The sequence below is a fragment of the Xenopus laevis genome, chromosome 7L, assembly GCF_017654675.1.
Source record: "Xenopus laevis strain J_2021 chromosome 7L, Xenopus_laevis_v10.1, whole genome shotgun sequence".
NCBI classification, from domain to species: Eukaryota; Metazoa; Chordata; class Amphibia; order Anura; family Pipidae; genus Xenopus; species Xenopus laevis.
In genome coordinates, this window is record NC_054383.1 from 7,257,428 (window position 1) to 7,276,996 (window position 19,569).

Sequence of the window (19,569 nt, forward strand, 5' to 3'; positions counted from 1 at the left end):
TAATTGTTCGATCAAAGGATTATTCCTTCGATCGAACTATTTGCGCTAAAATCCTTCGACTTCGATATTCAAAGTCGAAGGATTTTAATTCCCAGTCGAATATCGAGGGTTAATTAACCCTCGATATTAGCCCATTTTATGTACTATGTTTTCTTTTACCTGGCAGAAGATTTCGCACTATTTCGAACAACTAGATGTTTTAAAAGTTTCTTCCCACAAGCAGTTACAGTATTGTTATTGTATTGTTATGATAAAGGAACTGGTTAAGAATTATTTAAAAAAAGTATTAAATATTAAATAAAGTGTAATCTTTATTAAAAAAAAATGCACATACTGTAAAAGTACATTTACACTTGAGAAAATGGCCTATAGATATAGTTAGAAAACTTATTGATTTAGGTATCATTTGATACTTTTGCTCTGGTCACTTTTGGATGTATTGAGTATTGAGTTATTGATTTTTGGTTCATTATTTGTAAATAATCCTTATAAGCACACGCCACTTGGGATATATTGAGTATAGATCACATTTGAAGGAAATAGGAGGTAGTAGTGAGAAATGGATTTGCAGTTCCCTGGAGGGAGACTTTGGTAAAGGGAGAGATTTTTTGGCAACATTTTAGAATACTGTATTCCTTTTTATTGATTGTAATATTACTAGGCAGTGCTCTATTTATTTATGTATTTATTGAGTTGTCCTTTAACTAAATATTGTATTTATATTCTGCACCTCGTCGGACTTTAGGTGGAACGAAATTTCAATACGCTGTAACAAGAATATTGACAATAACGTTTTTTAGATTCTTGGTGTTACTTTAGATTTTAGATTTACTATAAATTGTTTTCATACACTGGAAGCTTTGATAAATGGCCTGCAGCAATCACGAAAATGTTTCTGGATTTATCATCCAAGGGTTCTCTGATATTCCTAAATTTCGAATCTCTTTTTTTGTGCTATTTCTTGGAATTTATCTCATCATCCTGCTGGGAAATCTCATCGTATTCTTAGTCATTTCATACAGTCCTCACTTACACACCCCCATGTACATATTCTTGCAGAACCTTTCAATCATTGACCTTTCTTCTACTTCAAATATTTTACCTAATTTGCTACATATTCTTCTCACACAACAAAATAGCATTTCATTCTTGGGGTGTATGACTCAAATGTTGTATTTTGTATTCTTGGCTAACAGTGAATACTTTCTCCTGACGGCCATGGCATATGATCGATATGTTGCCATCTGTGATCCCCTTCATTACATTGCCAGAACGAGCAGGAGACATTGTGCTTGGCTTATAACTGCCGCATTCACTGTTGGTTTTGGTGGAGCAGTCAGCCTTATGGTACTTATATCTAAACTATCATATTGTGCTTCCCATCTTATTAACCATTTTTTCTGTGATATCATACCATTGCTAAAACTTTCCTGCAGCAGCACTTTTTATGTGGAACTTTTAATTTACTTTGAAGGGATATTGCTGGGTTTCAATTCCTTCTTTCTTACTCTGACCTCATACATATTTATCATCTCTGCTATCTTGAAAATCCAATCCTCAGAGGGGCGACAAAAGGCATTTTCTACCTGTGCTTCTCACCTGACCTGTGTCATAACACTTTATGGCACAGTAATTTGCTTGTATATGAGACCTGCTGCAAGTTATTCCATAAAAAGGGACAAGTTCTTTTCATTGCTGTACATTCTCCTGGGTCCTGTGCTAAATCCTCTTATTTATACATTGAAAAATAAAGAATTTCATTATTCCCTTAATAAAATAAGGCAGAGATATTTATCTTTTTTTTAGAGAAATATTAAACAATACTGGTCATTATAACTTCAATCCTTTATGGGACAAGTATTTGCTTGTATAAGAGACCCACTGCAAATTATTCCATAAAAAGGGACAAGTTTTCTTCACTGCTGTACATTGTCCTGGGCCCTGTACTAAATCAATTTACAGTATTTATGAAGAATAAAGAATTTTCCTTAAAAAAAGTGAGACAAACATGTTATTTTACTTTTACTATGTTACTTATGGACATCAATAAAACTTTTATCTGAGCACCAGACTTTTAAAGATATTATATAGCTGCCACTTTGTACAATTTTAAATACTTGTCACTTGGTGTTTTTGTCTGGAAGTGCATAATAAATTATCCTATGCACATTGGATGCTATTTTAAGATCATAACCTCCCCAATCAGCTGATTTTTTTTAACTAAACATGATAATAGAGCTCTATTAAGACAATATGAAGATTTAGCTAAAAAAGGAAGCAATCTATTTATTGCACCAACTACTCTGTTGAAATATCTGAAGGTAAAAAGAATTCCATGTGGCTTAAGAATACAGCTTAAGCCAACTTTGTACAAAAACGATTCAGACTAAACTAAACTTTGGTACCAAATAGTGATGTGGGCGAATCTCTCTCTTTCGCTTCACCTGGAAAATTTGCAAATTTCCCACAAAATTCACGAAACGGCAAAAAATTTATGAAAAATCGTGAAAACAGAAACTTCACAAAAAATACGTGAAATTCGAACGTTTTCGTGAAAAAATTGTGAAATTCGAACGTTTTCAAGAAAAATAGAGCAATTTGAATGTTTTCACACAAAAAAATCGAGCAATTCAAAGTTTTCACTACTAAATCTAGCAATTCAAACCTTTTCACGAAAAATCAAGCAATTTGAAAGTTTTCACGAAAAAATCGAAAAAAATCATGAAATTCGAAAGTTTTCACGAAAAATAGAGCTATTTGAAAGTTTTCACAAAAAAATCGAGCAATTCGAGCATTTTCACTATAAAATCGAGCAATTCGAACCTTTTCACAAAAAAAAACGCAAATTGATGCTGGCGGATTTTCACCCGCGAATTTTCCCAGGAGAGTCACGAATTTATTCGCCAGGTGGCGAAATGCGGGAATTCGCAAAATTTGCAAATTTGTGCCAGGCGAATTTATTCGCCCATCACTAGTACCAAATATTAAAGACCTCTTCAATTAACTTGATTAAACCCTGAGCTTGTTACATTACATTCCGAGGTTCAGAAACTTAAAGAGGGACTTGTAACACAACCAGGCACTACTGATTCTTCATTAAGGGGCCGATTCACTAAGCTCGAGTGAAGGATTTGAATGAAAAATACTTCGAATTTCGAAGTATTTTTTGGGTACTTCGACCATCGAATGGGCTACTTCGACCTTCGACTACGACCTTCGACTTCGATTTGAACGAAAAATCGTTCGACTATTCGACCATTCGATAGTCGAAGTACTTTCCCTTTAAAAAAAACTTCGACCCCCTACTTCGGCAGATAAAACCTACCGAAGTCAATGTTAGCCTATGGGAAAGGTCCCCATAGGCTTGCTAAACTTTTTTTGATCGAAGGATTTTCCTTCGATCGTTGGATTAAAATCCTTCGAATCGTTCGAAAAATCCTTCGATCAATCGAACGAACGTTTAGAGCTAAATCCTTCGACTTCGATATTCGAAGTCGAAGGATTTCAATTCGAGGGTCGAATTTCGAAGTATTTTTTACTTCCAAATTCGACCCTTAGTGAATCTGCCCCTAAATGTTTCCCTAAACTGGTAAAACTTTTTTTTTCTTCAGAAACACTATAATTTATATAAATAAGTTGGCAGAGATGTTTATCGTTTAAAGAAATATTAACCAATACTGGTCAATTCAACTTTACTTTTACAAGGCTCTGATCTAGCTATAAAAATCCTTTAGTACTTATCTACAGTATACTTACATTGTATAAAAATCCTTTAGTACTTATCTACAGTATACTTACAGTGTATGCTAAAGGGCACCAAAAGGCCAGTTTGCTCCTGCTTAAGAGAACTGGGTACAGGGGCAAGGAACCAGACACAAAACATGTGTTGCAAGGGTGTCCTATTAGTTGCATGTGTTGTGAGTAGGTGGTTATTCCTGGGTTCCAACATGTTGTACCAACTAAAACATGCTCAAATACCTTCATTTATGTACCATCCCATAACAATGCCACTGCAACTAGAGCCAGATTGCCTTTCTTTGCCTCATTGTTTAAGGCAATGTTTTATTAAGATGTAATTTGTAATTTGTTCCAGATCAAAACCTAGCAACAGGTGAAAGCACAGTCTGTAGGATGCACGGCATTCAATTCTGGGTTCTCCAGTTACTTGTACCCACTGGTAATTTCTGGCATGCTCTTCTAAAGGATGCAGCGGCTATGGAGTGTTCCTGGCTACACCATTGCGTCTGACACATACCGGACACTATAGTTGCAGGATACTCTGGCCTCTAGTTACAAAGAATTTAATCTCAGAGCAAAATGGGAATGGATTTAGGCACAACTGAGCAACAGATAAAGATCAAGTATTTTCTTTAGCTAACACAGCATGCTCTTACAAGATGGATATTAATAGAAAATAGGTAATCCAGTGCTATAAGTCAAAACAAAGTCTATTTAATATGTACCGGACTGATAGGAATGGTTTGTCTCTGCCATATTATGAATGGGACAAGTCAACATTACAACATGTTGCTAAAAGTAGAGATCAAAATCAAATGAAAGTGTCCAAACAGTCAGGCCCGGATTTGTGGGAAGGCCACCTAGGCCCGGGCCTAGGGCGGCAGGATTTTAGGGGGGCGGCATGCTGCCCAACCACACCCACATTGGTTCAAAAACACTGGGGATGAGCAGGAGATACAATCTGCATGAAAATTTGCATGAATAAAGGGTAGGGGACAGGGGGGGGGACAAACGGCAGTGGGCCTAGGGGCGCCCGCTATGTAAATCCGGCCCTGCAAACAGTAACAATTAACACAAGATGGAATTAGCAGATTTGTAGTTAAAAAGTGCATCAAAGGGAGAAAGAAGTAGAATCAACATGTACTGTACATACTACAATATTTGGGTAATTTACAAAATAGGTGATGAGGCTTAAAAAGACAAACTTTTGTTGTTAAAAGCATAAAAAAATCATGTAAAAACAGGAATAATCATTTCTGGAATAACAGAAATATTTCTTCCACAGTATTTTCCCTTGAGGGGTATTTAGTATAGGGATACCGCTATCATAGCATTAAATAAGTTACAGTAGAGCACTAACAAGTATAGGTGTATATGTATAAAACATTAGCTGATCATTGTATATTTTGTGAAGAATTAACCTTTCTCACAATGGTTTAATGAACTGGGTTCCTTAGGAGGCTGGCAGACTCTGAAACAAGACACATTTGAGTATGCATATGCTTGACAAAAAGTAAAAGTTTAGAATTAAGGTAAGTCATATCAGACAGTGTGGGTTCATATATGAGGCTTTTGCAAAAATATAATACCATAAAAGTAAAAGATGTATGTGAAAGTTCTGTAAAAAATTCTGTTGGTATAAAAAAATTAGACAAAGAAGAAACTGAATTGAAACTGAGGTTGATAGCCTGATCTGCGCTGGGTTTCTGCAAAAATTCAAGGATTTTGTGTTTTTTTCGGGCAAAAGTCCAAAAAATCCATATAGGATTTTGGGATAAGAGGAAAAGTTTGTTGTAGCAAGTGGCAGCTAGAAGTTAAAATAAAGTGGGTTATTTATCAAAGGTCGAATTTCAGATTAGAGTAATGTGATTTTTTTAATGAAAAAATTAGAACGTCTAAAATTCGACCGAATATTCCCGACCTGAAAACTTGAATCGATTCAAAACAAATTCAAATCAAGTGTCCCCCAAAAAAAACTCAACTTTGGTGCATCAAATTTTTTGACACACAACATTTTTTTCTACCATTGGAGTCTATGGTGCTTCATTTTCAAATCAAAACTTTGCAAAAGTTTGGCTCATCAACACTATTAACATCTTCAAATAGTTCAAGGAACCTCTGCCTTTGACTTCTACATGAACTTGACAGATTTTAGGCGGAGAACAGTCAAATTAGAACCGTTCGTAGGGTCCAGGTGTGATAAATCTCACATTCGGATACATATCCGAGTTGGTGGTTTTAAATTCAAATTTGTGAGTTTTGACCAAAAATTTTTTGAAAATTCAAATTTACCATTCAAACATTAGTAAATCTGCCCCAAAGTGTTCATCCTTTGCACCAGGATGTTGTGAATGGTGTATACACACTGCCAAAGAAAAACATCTGTTCAGCACCCCAGGTCAGCACAAGAACATACAATCAGCTAAAGAAATTTAATCAAAGTCAATAAAGTGACCCCATCAGTTACAATTAAAAAGTTTAAAAACAATCAGATTTGAAGTCCAAACGAGATCAACGAGAGAAAATAATCATCAGGTATTGTATGAACTATACTAGTAAAAGGAACTTTAATAAGGACAATGAGATCCCTTTAAGAGGTCCCATTACCAACAGCATTACAACATCTTAAAAATACCTCTTGAGTTTATAGAAAATATATTTTTAGAGCATTTTCCCTTGAGAGGTAATAATCATAATGATACCATATTTCAGAAGTTGCAGTTATTATAGAGCACTAAGTATCTATGTATGGAAACTGAGGTGATCATCAAGTAGTCTCCGAAGAATTCAGTTTGTCACACTGATAAATTGGGTTTATAAAGAGACTGTCAGACTCTGTGCCACTGCATGGAAGAACCTTCAGTAATGCAGAGTAAGCAAAACACTTGAATTAGGGCAATTAATGGCATACAGTGTAGGCTTTGCCTGAAATAATATTCCCCTCAGAGTACACATTTCCCAGTGACTTACCACTCATGTGCTTGGTACAACAATAATAGCAACAGAAAGTGGTGTGCACTTGAATTAAGGTAAGTAATAGCAGTATGGGTCAACTTACAAAAATATTTCCTGAAAGTAAAAAAATTTATTTGTGGGAATATTCTCTGAAAAGTGTCATTAGTATCTAAAAATAGCAAAAAAATTCAGATGCACACCTGTTTGTTGAAATTGTGTCCAAAGGTGATTTATTCAAGCCCATATATACATCACCAAGAGCAACGTTTCGGACCCCTCCGGGCCCTTGAGGTGTGTGATGGATATATCGGCTTGAATAAATCACCTTTGGACACAATTTCGGGTGTGCATCCGAATTTTTTTGCTATTACTCCACTGACCCCTTATGCAAGGGAAGGGTCTTCCGGGTAAGCGCCCTGCACTTACAACAAGTGTTTGTTTTGGGATTGGGTTGAGCTCTCCACTTTCGTGCATAGTATCTAAAAATAAAGAATTGTAGTACAGACTTCAAAAATATGTTTTGTATTTATATTGACTCAACACACTTAGGGAATATATCCAAACCTTGAATAATTCGTAATTTTTGGAGCAAAAAAATACTACAAATTTGTTGAGATTGGTCCAATGGTCTAAACTCTCCGAATCCGAAACCCCAGTATCTAAAAGTTCTCGAGGTCTTGTATAAGTCAATGGGGAAGGTCCCAGTGTCTGTGCTGATGTCCGTACCGATATCCGATGATTTGGAGATTTCCTCACGGAAAAATACGAACAATTCAGAGTTTTCGGGGAATGCTCCGAAGTTTGCCTGACACTATTTTTCCGAGCTTTTTTCTTCATAGAAACGGTCCATTCAGGAATTCGGAGTTGCTCGAAGTTTTATATTAGAAATACTGAGATAAATTCGGACCTTGATAAATAACCCCCTTGATAAATGCAATAAAGCAGGAAGAAGAAAATCTATGGTACTATTCTCATATTGAATAATATATATTTTTATTTGACACACACAATATTTTTTCCTTTGTTACACAATATGATGTTTAGTGATGCTGAAGAAATGATCAAGGGGAAGAAATTTTTTAATTATATACAATCATATTTATATAATAACATGTATTATTATTATTATAGCTATACAGATATTACAAAAAGCAAAATACTAATGGTGGCACTAAAGGAAGCAGAATACTGAACAGAGACAATTATCTAAAATTCAAAATGGAAAAAGTATAGACTAAAACATGCCTGGAAGCTGATAAAATATTTTTAATTTTTAGTGACACAGTAAGTCAGGTTTAAAAAAGACACACATCCATCAAGTTCAACCTTTTAACTCTATTTTAATCTGCCTACCTGCCTTGTACTATGAGCTATCTTCCTTAACCCAATGGGTTTATTTTTGTGGCAACTTTTTTGTCTCTGAAACAATTTTGTGTCTGCAAAACTTTTCTTGTTGCAGTGAAATTTTTGCCACAGTTTTGCGAAAATATTCACAGATGGGGAAATGCAGAATTTCACTGTGAATCCATGCCTGATGAAAAAAAAATTGTGCAAAAATTGTGCATCACTATTCAGAAGCAATAGAATGAAGTAGTTAGAGTGGCTCTAACAAAAATAATCTAATATGAAGAATTTACACCATATGGCAAAGCAAACAATGTACTGCGTCTGTCTAGGTTTTGTTCTAATTTACAAAAGGTGTATGTATAATGGGTTTCAGACTGGAGCACAAATAACAAATATGTCAAAGACGGATGTACAAGTGCACTTGTTTTCTTTATTTCTTTCTATTTTTTAAACCTGGGGGCTGATTCACTATGGGTCGAATATCGAGGGTTAATTAACCCTCGATATTCAACTAGGAATTAAAATCCTTCGACTTCGAATATCGAAGTCGAAGGAATTAGCGCAGATAGTTCGATCGAACGATCGAAGGATAATTCCTTCGATCGAACGATAAAATCCTTCGAATCGAACGATTCGAAGGATTTTAATCCAACGAACGAAGGAATATCCTTCGATCAAAAAAAGTTAGCCAAGCCTATGGGGACCTTCCCCATAGGCTAACATTGAGTTCGGTAGCTTTTAGATGGCGAACTAGGGGGTCGAAGTTATTTTTAAAGAGACAGTACTTCGACTATCGAATGGTCGAACGATTTTTACTTCGAATAGTTCGATTCGAAGTCGTAGTCATAGTCGAAGGTCGAAGTAGCCCATTCGATGGTCGAAGTAGCCCAAAAAAAACTTTGAAATTTAAAGTTTTTTACCTTGGAATCCTTCACTCGAAGTTAGTGAATCGGCCCCTAAATCTGCTGCACACATCCAAAACTGGCACACCACAAATATAAAGGTCTTTCAGTTGCAGGCAAAGGTGGTAATGCCAGAATGTGTCCTAAATAAATGTGTGTAATAAACTAAGGGTCTGCAAAAATTATTTTATTTCATAATGAACTTGACATGTATGAAGTAGTGTAATCTCATTTATCAGTTGTCATTTTTAGTTAACAAAATGTGGAATAAAACCAACTCAAAATTAACTGAAGCTTTGAACATCCCTCCAATATTTTTTTTCAAGTACAGATATGGGACCTGTTATCCAGAATGCTCGGGACCTAGGTTTTTCTGGATAATTGATCTTTCTGTAATTTGGATCTTCATACCTTAAGTCTACTATAAAATCATGTAAACATCAAATAAACCCAATAGGTTGGTTTTGCCTCCAATCAGGATTAATTATATTTTAGGTGGGATTAAGTACAAGCTACTGTTTTATTATTGCAGAGAAAAAGGGAATCATTTTTTAAAAATTTGGATTATTTGGATAAAATGGGCGGCAACCTTTCTGTAATTCGTAACTTTCTGGACAGGTTTCCTGGTAATAGATCCCATACCTGTATAAAATTAAGTGGAAACCCACAAGCCATCATTTTTGTCACCTACACCTCTGAATCTTCTGACTGCATTTTGCTTTCCTCAGAGTGCTGGGAAAGGATTCTGCTCATATACACCATTTCTGAAATGTGACTGGTTCTCTCAGATAGAATAAGGCTCCTGTCTTGAATAGGATTATTTGGGCTAATATGTAATTCTGTAAAATAACAGAATAAAAAGACGAGCAGTACTCCATAACCATAGTTATATTTTTCTACTATAGTTTACTTTCATACATAGGATAACTTGACAAATGGCCTCAGGAAGTCAACAAAATGTTTCAGGATTCATCATCCAAGGATTCTCTGATATTCCTGAGCTTCAAATCTCTTTTTTTGTGCTATTCCTTGGAATCTACTTCATCGTTCTGCTGGGAAATCTCATCGTATTCTTAGTCATTTCATGGAGTCCTCACTTACACACCCCCATGTACTTATTCTTGCAGAACCTTTCAATCGTAGACATTTCTTTCACCTCAAATATTTTACCTAATTTGCTACTTCTTCTTCTCACACAACAAAATAATATTTCATTCTTGGGGTGTATGACTCAAATGTATTTTTTTTTGTCCTTGGCTGGCAATGAATACTTTCTCCTAATGGCCATGGCATATGATCGTTATGTTGCCATCTGTGATCCCCTTCATTACATTGCCCGAATGAGCAGGAGACATTGTTTTTGGCTTATAACTGCCGCATTCACTGCTGGTTTTACTGAACCAATTGGCCTTGTTGTCCTTATATCTAAACTGTCATATTGTGCTTCCCGTCTTATTAACCATTTTTTCTGTGATATCACACCATTGCTAAAACTTTCTTGCTGCAGCACTTTTAATATTGAACTTTTAATCTACATTGAAGGGACATTGTTTACATTCAATTCCTTCCTCCTTACTCTGACCTCATACATATTTATCATCTCTGCTATCCTGAAAATACAATCCTCAGAGGGGAGACAAAAAGCCTTTTCAACCTGTGCTTCTCATCTGACTTCTGTGATAACCCTTTATGGGACATTAATTTGCTTGTATGTGAGACCCACCACAAGTTATTTCCTAAAAAGAGACAAGTTTTTTTCACTGCTGTACATTGTCCTGGGCCCTGTGCTAAATCCCCTTATTTACACATTGAAAAATAGAGAATTTCATTCTTCCTTAAAAAAACTGAGGCAAAAAGTAATCTTTTTTAGCTAATCCCAACAAAACTTTAAGATGACCAGGGTTTTCCTTGTTGCACTATTTTGGTAAATCAATATAGTGTAAGTGGTCTGTATTAAATCACAGGGGGAGGCAAACTTTGGAGGTGTTTGTTGATATTTTAAAAGACTCAAAAATATACTACTGTGCGCTCATTTTCAAACTCGAAATTCAAAAACTTGAACACTTAGGGGCCGATTCACAAAGGGTCGAATATTGAGGGTTAATCGAATATCGAAGTCGAAGGATTTTATCGCAAATAGTGCAATCGAACGATTGAAGGATTATTCCTTCGATCGAACTATAAAATCCTTCGAATCGAGCGATTCGAAGGATTTTAATCCAACGATCGAAGGAATATCCTTCGATCAAAAAAAAAAAGTTAGCCAAGCCTATGGGGACCTTCCCCATAGGCTAACATTGAGTTCGGTAGCTTTTAGATGGCGAACTAGGGGGTCGAAGTTTTTTCTTAAAGAGACAGTACTTCGACTATCGAATGGTCGAATGGTCGAACGATTTTTAGTTCGAATAGTTCGATTCAAAGTCGTAGTCGTAGTAGCCCATTCGATGGTCGAAGTAGACCAAAAAACACCTCGAAATTCAAAGTTTTTTTACTTCGAATTCTTCACTCGAAATTAGTGAATCGGCCCCTTAAAAATTTGGGGGGGAAAAAATTAAACACACTCAACCCTTCATTTTCAAATGATCTAAACTCAAATGTGTTTTATATTTTAATATACAACTTCTACATAAACATGACAAATTTTAGCAGCGGAATTTTATATTTGAGCCTTTTGTACAGTACTTTGTTCTATTACCATGTATCAATTGATACCAAATACGTCAGGCAATTGTGGTTTTAATAATGTGAAATAATCATAAATGGTTTTTTTCTACAATTGTGTTGCTCACAAGGGGGCGCACGCCTTTTTATGATTTAGAGGTTTATCTCACCCTAAAACAGGGGCTTGGGGCAATACACCAGGGCCGCTGATTCAAAGCTGGTGAGAGTTTTCTCTCTCTTTACTTGCCGATTTGTTGGTTTTGTTTGTACACCTGCAATTGCTGTTACACACAGTTAACTTTAAACACAGTAACAATAAACACTACATGAAATAAGTTGATTTGCAGTGTAAAATTGTGGCAATTTATGAAAAGAATCAAGATTGACATGAGTCAAAGGAACTTGCAAAGTTGGTGATGATGTTATTAAAAGATGTTCCATCACTTGCTTTTAATGAAAAGTTTTACAAAATCATTAAAAAAATGGTTAGGTTTGCAGAAATGTTTTCCAGAGCTTTCACTCGCAGCGAATTTGCCCCTGGTAAATAAATTCGCCCATCACGATACAGGGTCTCACAGCAAGTACTACAGGAATACATTTTTTCTTCAAATAAGTATTTTTATATCACTGATGTTTTTTATTGCAGTTGTTTATGAATGAGCTCCAAGTGCAATAACCATTTCACATATATCTAAACCAAAGATGCAATTCCTTGTTTTTGGAGCTAAATACAGTGACAAGGGCACCATGGGTGACAGAAACTACCCCAAATGTTAACCCCCTATAAATCACCCTTTTACTTGAATATCATTCTTTATCCCTCTCCTAGGACTCAATAACGACATCCATTTTTGGATTGAAAAGGTCACAGCTTTAATTACAACATTAATATATAGATACAATAATATCAAATGTTTGAAGCCAACAGGTATACAAACTTAAAACCAAAGGAAAGAACCCTGCTTTCCAAGGAATGCTTGCCAAATACCAATTATTATATTCCTTCCTGGGCTACTTGGCATTCCAGCTACCCAACACTTACAGGGTTGAGTGGGCAAGTGAAACAAGACAACCAATATATCACCACTCTTGTGGGACCCGGTCCATCAAGAGCCTACATCACCATCAACAATCCTTGGCCATAGGCCCCTAGTAAAGCATTCCTCTCCTGCTGTGGCAAATGATAGTCCCATACATAAATATAACCTTGATTCGTTATGCCCAAACTTCATAATTGAGCGGACGGGTGGAACGCTGCTCCTGCTTAAATAAAATGGCGTCTAACTCCCTTTCCTGTCCCCCTTTCTCCCTTCATCCTCGCTCCCCCTCCACTACATCATCCCATTCCCTTCCTAACCTTGACACATTCTCCTACACTTTGCTCTGGTCAGGCATCCCCATTATAACACTATAACATATATAAATTAATAACTCAATTTATTACACCTATACCATAAATCCAAATAGTTTATTTTGAGTTTGTCAAATACTTTTGCCAGAAACCTCAATGTTACATACACATAAAATAATTCTAGTGAATTATTTCCCAACACTGCCGATATGAAACAAATATCCGATAGCTATTCACATTAAACCAGAGCACCAGGAACTCATATTTTATTCCTTACTTATTTTTTAAGTTATCATTTATAAAAAAAATTATAATAATAGCAGACACGGGGAGACAAATTTATCAAGAGTAAAATTTCGAGGGTTAACAAACCCTCGAATTCGACCCTCGAAGTAAAATCCTTCGAATTCGAATATCGAATTCGTAGGATTTTAGCGCAAATACTTAGATCGAACGATAGAATCCTTTGAATCAAACGATTCGAACGATTTTTTAATCGATCGATCGAAGGATTTTTATTCGATCAAAAAAAACTTAGAAAAGTGTTGGGCAAGATCCCCATAGGCTAACATTGAACCTCGGTAGGTTTACAGTGGCGAAGTATGAAGTCGAAGTTTTTTTTAAAGAGACAGTACTTCGATTATGGAATGGTTGAATAGTCGAACTATTTTTAGTTCGAATCGAAGTCGAAGGTTGTAGTAGTCTATTCGATGGTCGAAGTACCCAAAAAAATACTTCAAAATTCAAAGTTTTTTTTATTCGAATCCTTCACTCGAGCTCAGTAAATGTGCCCCATGCGTGTGTTATTATTCCCAACGATGGGATGTTTCACACACCCACGAAACATTGAATTCACTAAACAATTAAAACTGTGGCTTCAAATAAAGGGCAAGTGTATATGTGAAGGCCATTTATGCAACATGGTCATGTGAAGTCAACCATCCAGGGAACAGAGTGCACCACAGGAGGAACTGAAGAAGGAGGAGTGCTGGTGAGAACACTTTTTATACACAACAAATGATCGGAGCACATTTAGCCACCAATGCCAAATATTTAAAGAGTAGGTTATCAATGAGTTCTGTTTCTGTGTCCTTTTTTAGGAACCACTGATCTAGGTGAATGCAAGAAAACATTCTATAGTTGTTAGAAATGCAATATTTGCTTTGCATTTTCAATTACAGAATAGTTTAGATTGTTAGGTTACCTATAATTATAACTTGCTGTTGCCAAGGGAGTCATCACTGATGTCACTTCCTGTCCTTTTTAGCATTTGCCTAAACTTGTCTTCTCCCCATAAACTCTGCTGCCGGTACATACCCCCTACCCAACTCAGTAACACCTCCCTTTTAGTGGAAGCCTCTAAGGAATGAAAGAAAGCCTAAGTCCCAGGGTCAGACTGGAGTAATGTGGGCCCACCAGGACTGCTACATGAAGGCCCCTCCAGACAGTCACTGGGGCCCCCTCCTGGCTTCCCTCTGTGCGCCTCAATGAAGGCTGGTTCGTGCGCGCCTGTGCGAAAACTGGTGTGGCGTGCACCTGCATGAAAGCGTGGAGGTGCAACAGCGTAAGTTTTCTTTAAGGGGAGCCCAATCGGAGGAGTACGGCTGGGCTGGCAGGGGCCCATGAGGACCAGGGCCCACCGGGTTTTTTCCCGGTGTCCCGCTGGCCCAGTCCGACACTGTTAAGTCCCTTTTCAGCTGCAGTCATTACACAAGGTGACTGTCACCTGGGGAGAACAAATACCACACTTCTAAGTGGAGGAATATGTGGTTCCTAGTAAGCTTACCCTGTCTATCTCAGACCTCCTAGAATTGTGCTATAGCAATGGCTGTCTACCAAGACATTTACCCAGTCCAGAAGGGCCCCACCACTCCGGTCTGAGGGGACCTGCCACAGCCACCGCTTCTGGGTCACCACTTGGGGTGCAGGTTGCTGGCCCCACAAGGTGAAAAACGAGATTGAGAGCAGACTAGCAGAGCAAGAAGGGGTACGAGCTGAAAGCTTCCTAGCTGCTGTGGCTGCCGGGGACTGGAGGGGAGAGGCAAAATAATTTTTAATGGGGCCGCACCTGTAAAGGATTCACAGCCGTGTTGGAGGGAGAGGAAGGGTCTGCACAGCAAGATACAGTAAGAAAGAGCTGCATAGGAAAGGATTTGTCAGGAAAAATAATAAATCTTAATGCCAAAACAATCTTCACAGGACTGTGTGTTCAGCTTGTCAACTATTGCGGAATTATACATGTACCTCTCATCTGTCCCGTTTTGAGTGGGACAGTCCCACTTTTGACAGCTCAACCCGCATTCATGCATTTGTACTGAAAAGTCCCGACTTTCTATTTGATCTCCTGCACTGAACAGCCAGATAAAAGATACAAAGTTTCTAACTTAATTGGCTTTTGGCAGAGAGCCCAGCATAGATACTTAGATACTTTTGTAACAGTTTTAGATAAGGAGGTCTCTTGGGAGAAGTAAGACTCATATCTTAAAGGGCAATTCACCTTCATTAGCAAAACTGTAATAACATAAAAATAAAAATGTGTTCAAACTTTCATAACCTGTCAAATTTTGTAAAACTAGCAGTTAGGCAGGTTAAAAAAAGTTAAAGGTTGAACTTGATGGACGTGTGTTTTTTTTCAACCTAACTTACTATGTTACTATGTATGACATGGTAATATGGGGGTGTGGTAATAAAAATGGGTGTGGTCAAAAAATGTTTCCACGCTACACGCAACAAATCTTTTTTTCCCTCTTTCTATTTCCAAAATGTTGAAAGGTATGTGCTGGCTAGCATGTGCTTCATTAGTTCTCCAAGGGGGAGGGGTCCCCCAACTCTAGTTACGCCACTGCATTTACCCCATCCATTGGATCCCTGCTCCCTAACTTCTCTAAGGTCTTGGGCCACCTGATTTGCTTGGAACTAGGACCTTCTTTCCCAGGCTCCTGAATACATCCATCCTGGTTCTAGGTGGGGACCAAATAAGTGTAAGCCATGTGATCAAAATTCAGAACTAGTTGAGAATGCAGTGCTGTAGTATTTAGTGTTGTAAATACTGGTTCCCAAATACCTTTTACTCACTGATGATCCCAAGCATGTTCTTCAAATCTTGTGCCACCCACTCAAGTCAGCTGTTTAGGAAATACAGGGGTCAATTCTGAAATGGAAAGGCACTTTTTTGATGAGCGAGTCAACAAGTCGTATGACGAATTTTTGGTTTCACAAACAAATTCTTCTGCTGCAAAACTGCCAAATTGGACGCAAAGTCAGCAATTTTTTGCCCTTTGCTAGTTAACAGAACTGTTTTTCCAAAATATTTTCCCTAGAGCTAAGAATTTGTACTGTACATATAGAAGCTTAGCTGATTATTATACTGTATATTCTCTGAAGAGTTCCCTTCGCCACACTACTTATATAAACTGGATTCCTAAAGAGACTGGCAGAACCTGTGTTACTGCATGGCAGAACCTTTAGTTTCTCAGATTAAGCAATGGCAATACCTGATATTTGATTAACTATTTGTATGATAAAAGGGACGTGGCTATGTAGGAGAATTGCATGGTTAGAATTTAGGTAAGTAATTTAGGGCAGTGTGGGTTCACACAAGAAGCTTTTGCTATTTTAAAGGGGTTGTCCACCTTTGAATTAACTTTTTGTCCTAGACAATTTGCAATTGTTTTTAATGTATTATTTGTTGTGCTCTTTCAGTTATTTCGCTTTTTGTTCAGAATCTTTAGTTTAGAATTTCAGCAGCTATATCGTTGCTAGGGTGCCAATTATGCCTCAAGAATGAAAAAACTAAAACAGCTGATGACCCAAGTAAAAAATAATCTGAGACTGTCCAAAAATTGCTCCAATTTACCAAAAGATGCATGTATAATTCAGTTCACATTTGAAGCTGGAATAACACTTTTATGTGAAATATATTCTGCATCACCTGGTACAGTTTCCACCAAAATTCACTGTTTTGCAAGAGGCAAATCTACCCTAACCCTTACATTTCAACATGAAGGGGCAAATTCATCAAGGGTCGAATACGTGGGTTAATTAACCCTCGATATTCAACTGGAGAATGAAAATCCTTCGACTTTGAATATCGAAGTCGAAGGATTTTGCGCAAATACTTTGATCGAATGATCGAAGGAATAATCGTTCGATCGAACGATTAAATCCTTCGAATCGAACGATTCGGAGGATTTTAATCCAACGATTGAAGGATTATCCTTCGACCAAAAAAAGTTAGCCAAGCCTATGGGGACCTTCTCCATAGGCTAACATTGGGTTCGGTAGCTTTTAGGTGGCGAACTAGGGGGTCAAAGTTTTTTCTTAAAGAGACAGTACTTCGACTATCGAATAGTCGAACGATTTTTAGTTCGAATTGTTCGATTCAAAGTCGTAGTCGAAGTTCGAAGTAGCCCATTCGATGGTCGAAGTAGCCAAAAAAACACTTCGAAATTCGAAGTTTTTTTACTTCGGATCCTTCACTCGAAGTTAATGAATTGGCCCGTGGTATTTTTTGCTAGAAAAAAGGATCCATTATTCTGGCACAAAAACTGCAAGCATCATTATTACCCTGCCTTCCACATCAAACATTGGGATGGGAGCCCTCACCATCCATTTCTACTGTCCATGTTCAGGCATGCGTTCAAAAGTTTGCTAAAAATTACAATGTCAGCTCTGATGTGTGATTCTTGCGCCTACATTGATCCTTACTTAAACCTTTAGGAGGCAATTTACTCATATGCAGGGTATCTGTAAGATATTCTCTAAAACAAGATAAGGCTTGTCCTTAAGATCTGAGTACTGAAACAAAATCAGTGATTAGTAGGGCTTCTGTCAATGTCCATCAATGTACAAGGTATATAGATAAAATATCAGCAATGAAATAAAGATGGAGGCTATGCCATTTCTCCACATGTGATCTAATTCAAATGTTTTCTTTCATAAACAGGAAAATAGACATGGCCTCAGGAAGTCAAGAAAATGTTTCAGGATTCATTCTCCAAGGGTTCCCTCATACTCCTGAGCTTCACGTCTCTCTTTTTGTGCTACTGCTTGGAATCTATCTCATCATTTTTTTGGGAAATCTCATCATATTCTTAGTCATTTCATACAATCCTCACTTACACACCCCCATGTACATATTCTTGCAGAACCTTTCAATCATAGACATTTGTTTCACCTCAAATATTTTACCTAATTTGCTGCATATTCTTCTCACACAGCAAAATAACATTTCGTTCTTGGGGTGTATGGCTCAAATATATCTTTTTGTGTCTTTAGCTTGCAGTGAATACTTTCTCCTGACGGCCATGGCTTATGATCGTTATGTTGCCATCTGTGATCCCCTTCATTACATTGCCCGAATGAGCAGGAGACATTGTGTTTGGCTTATAACTGCCGCATTCACTGCTGGTTTTACTGAACCAATTGGCCTTGTTGTCCTTATATCTGAACTGTCATATTGTGCTTCTCATAATATTGACCATTTTTTCTGTGATATCATACCATTGCTAAAACTTTCCTGCAGCAACACTTTTAGTGTAGAACTTTTAATTTACTTTGAAGGGACATTGCTGGGTTTGAATTCATTCCTCCTTGTTCTGATCTCATACATATTTATCATCTCTGCTATCCTGAAAATCCAATCCTCAGAGGGGAGACAAAAAGCCTTTTCTACCTGCGCTTCTCACCTGACCTGTGTCATAATCCTTTATGGGACAGTAATTTGCTTGTATGTGAGACCCACCACAAGTTATTCTTTAAAAAGGGACAAGTATATTTCATTGCTGTACATTCTCCTGGGCCCAGTACTAAATCCTATTATTTACACATTAAAAAATAGAAAAATTCAGTCTTCCCTTAATAAACTGAGGCAAAGTAGTTTACTTGTTTTATTTGCTAATAGCAGCCAATAAAACATCTTTATAACTAGGGTAGTCCTCAAAAACAAATGTTGGTAAAATAAATGAATGTTGTTTAACTGGTCTGATGTAAAGCACAGTTACCCACCAATGTCAAATATTTTATAAATAGGCCACCAATGAGGGTCTTCTTGCTTAGGTACTATAAATCTAGTTTAATGCAAGAAAAACATGCCTTAATTGGTATACACTAAGGGGTACATTTACTTAGCTCGAGTGAAGGAATTGAATAAAAAATACTTTGAATTTTCAAGTATTTTTTTGGCGACTTCGACCATCGAATTGGCTAATTCGACTTTCGATTACGACTTCGAATTGAATGCTTTTAAAAGCCTATGGGAAAGTCCCATAGGCTTGTTTTCCAAGTTTTTGATCGAATAAAAAGGCATTAGATCGAACGAAAATCCTTCGAGCGAATATTCGATCGAGCGCCTATTCGCCTGGCGAGTATTCGCCAATTCGACTATTCGCCAGCACGTAAATTCGCCCGAATTGCCTATTCGATTCTATTCCCCAGTCGAATTTCGAGGGATTTAACCCCTCGAAATTCGACCCTTGATGAATTTGCCCCTATGTGTGGAGCTTTTCATTTATATTGGAGGGACATTATTTACATTCAGTTCCTTCCTCCTTACTTTAATCTCATACATATTTATCATCTCTGCTATCCTGAAAATACAATCTGCAAAGGGGAAAC

The 19,569-nt window shown here is 37.2% G+C and overlaps 3 protein-coding genes across 3 annotated transcripts; all 3 read left to right on the forward strand.

Moving 5' to 3' along the window:
* Positions 1-867: 867 nt before the first annotated feature.
* Positions 868-1,806, forward strand: LOC121395748 (olfactory receptor 8D1-like). Its single transcript, XM_041570033.1, has one exon. It carries the CDS (start codon positions 868-870, stop codon positions 1,804-1,806), a length of 939 nt encoding a protein of 312 aa, XP_041425967.1.
* An 8,059-nt stretch (positions 1,807-9,865) lies between these two features.
* LOC108695726 (olfactory receptor 8H1) lies at positions 9,866-10,816 on the forward strand. Its single transcript, XM_018224697.2, has one exon. The coding sequence runs from the start codon at positions 9,878-9,880 to the stop codon at positions 10,814-10,816; it is 939 nt and encodes a 312-aa protein (XP_018080186.1). The 5' UTR covers positions 9,866-9,877.
* A 7,093-nt stretch (positions 10,817-17,909) lies between these two features.
* LOC108695727 (olfactory receptor 13G1) lies at positions 17,910-18,866 on the forward strand. Its single transcript, XM_018224698.1, has one exon. The coding sequence runs from the start codon at positions 17,910-17,912 to the stop codon at positions 18,864-18,866; it is 957 nt and encodes a 318-aa protein (XP_018080187.1).
* Positions 18,867-19,569: the final 703 nt, after the last annotated feature.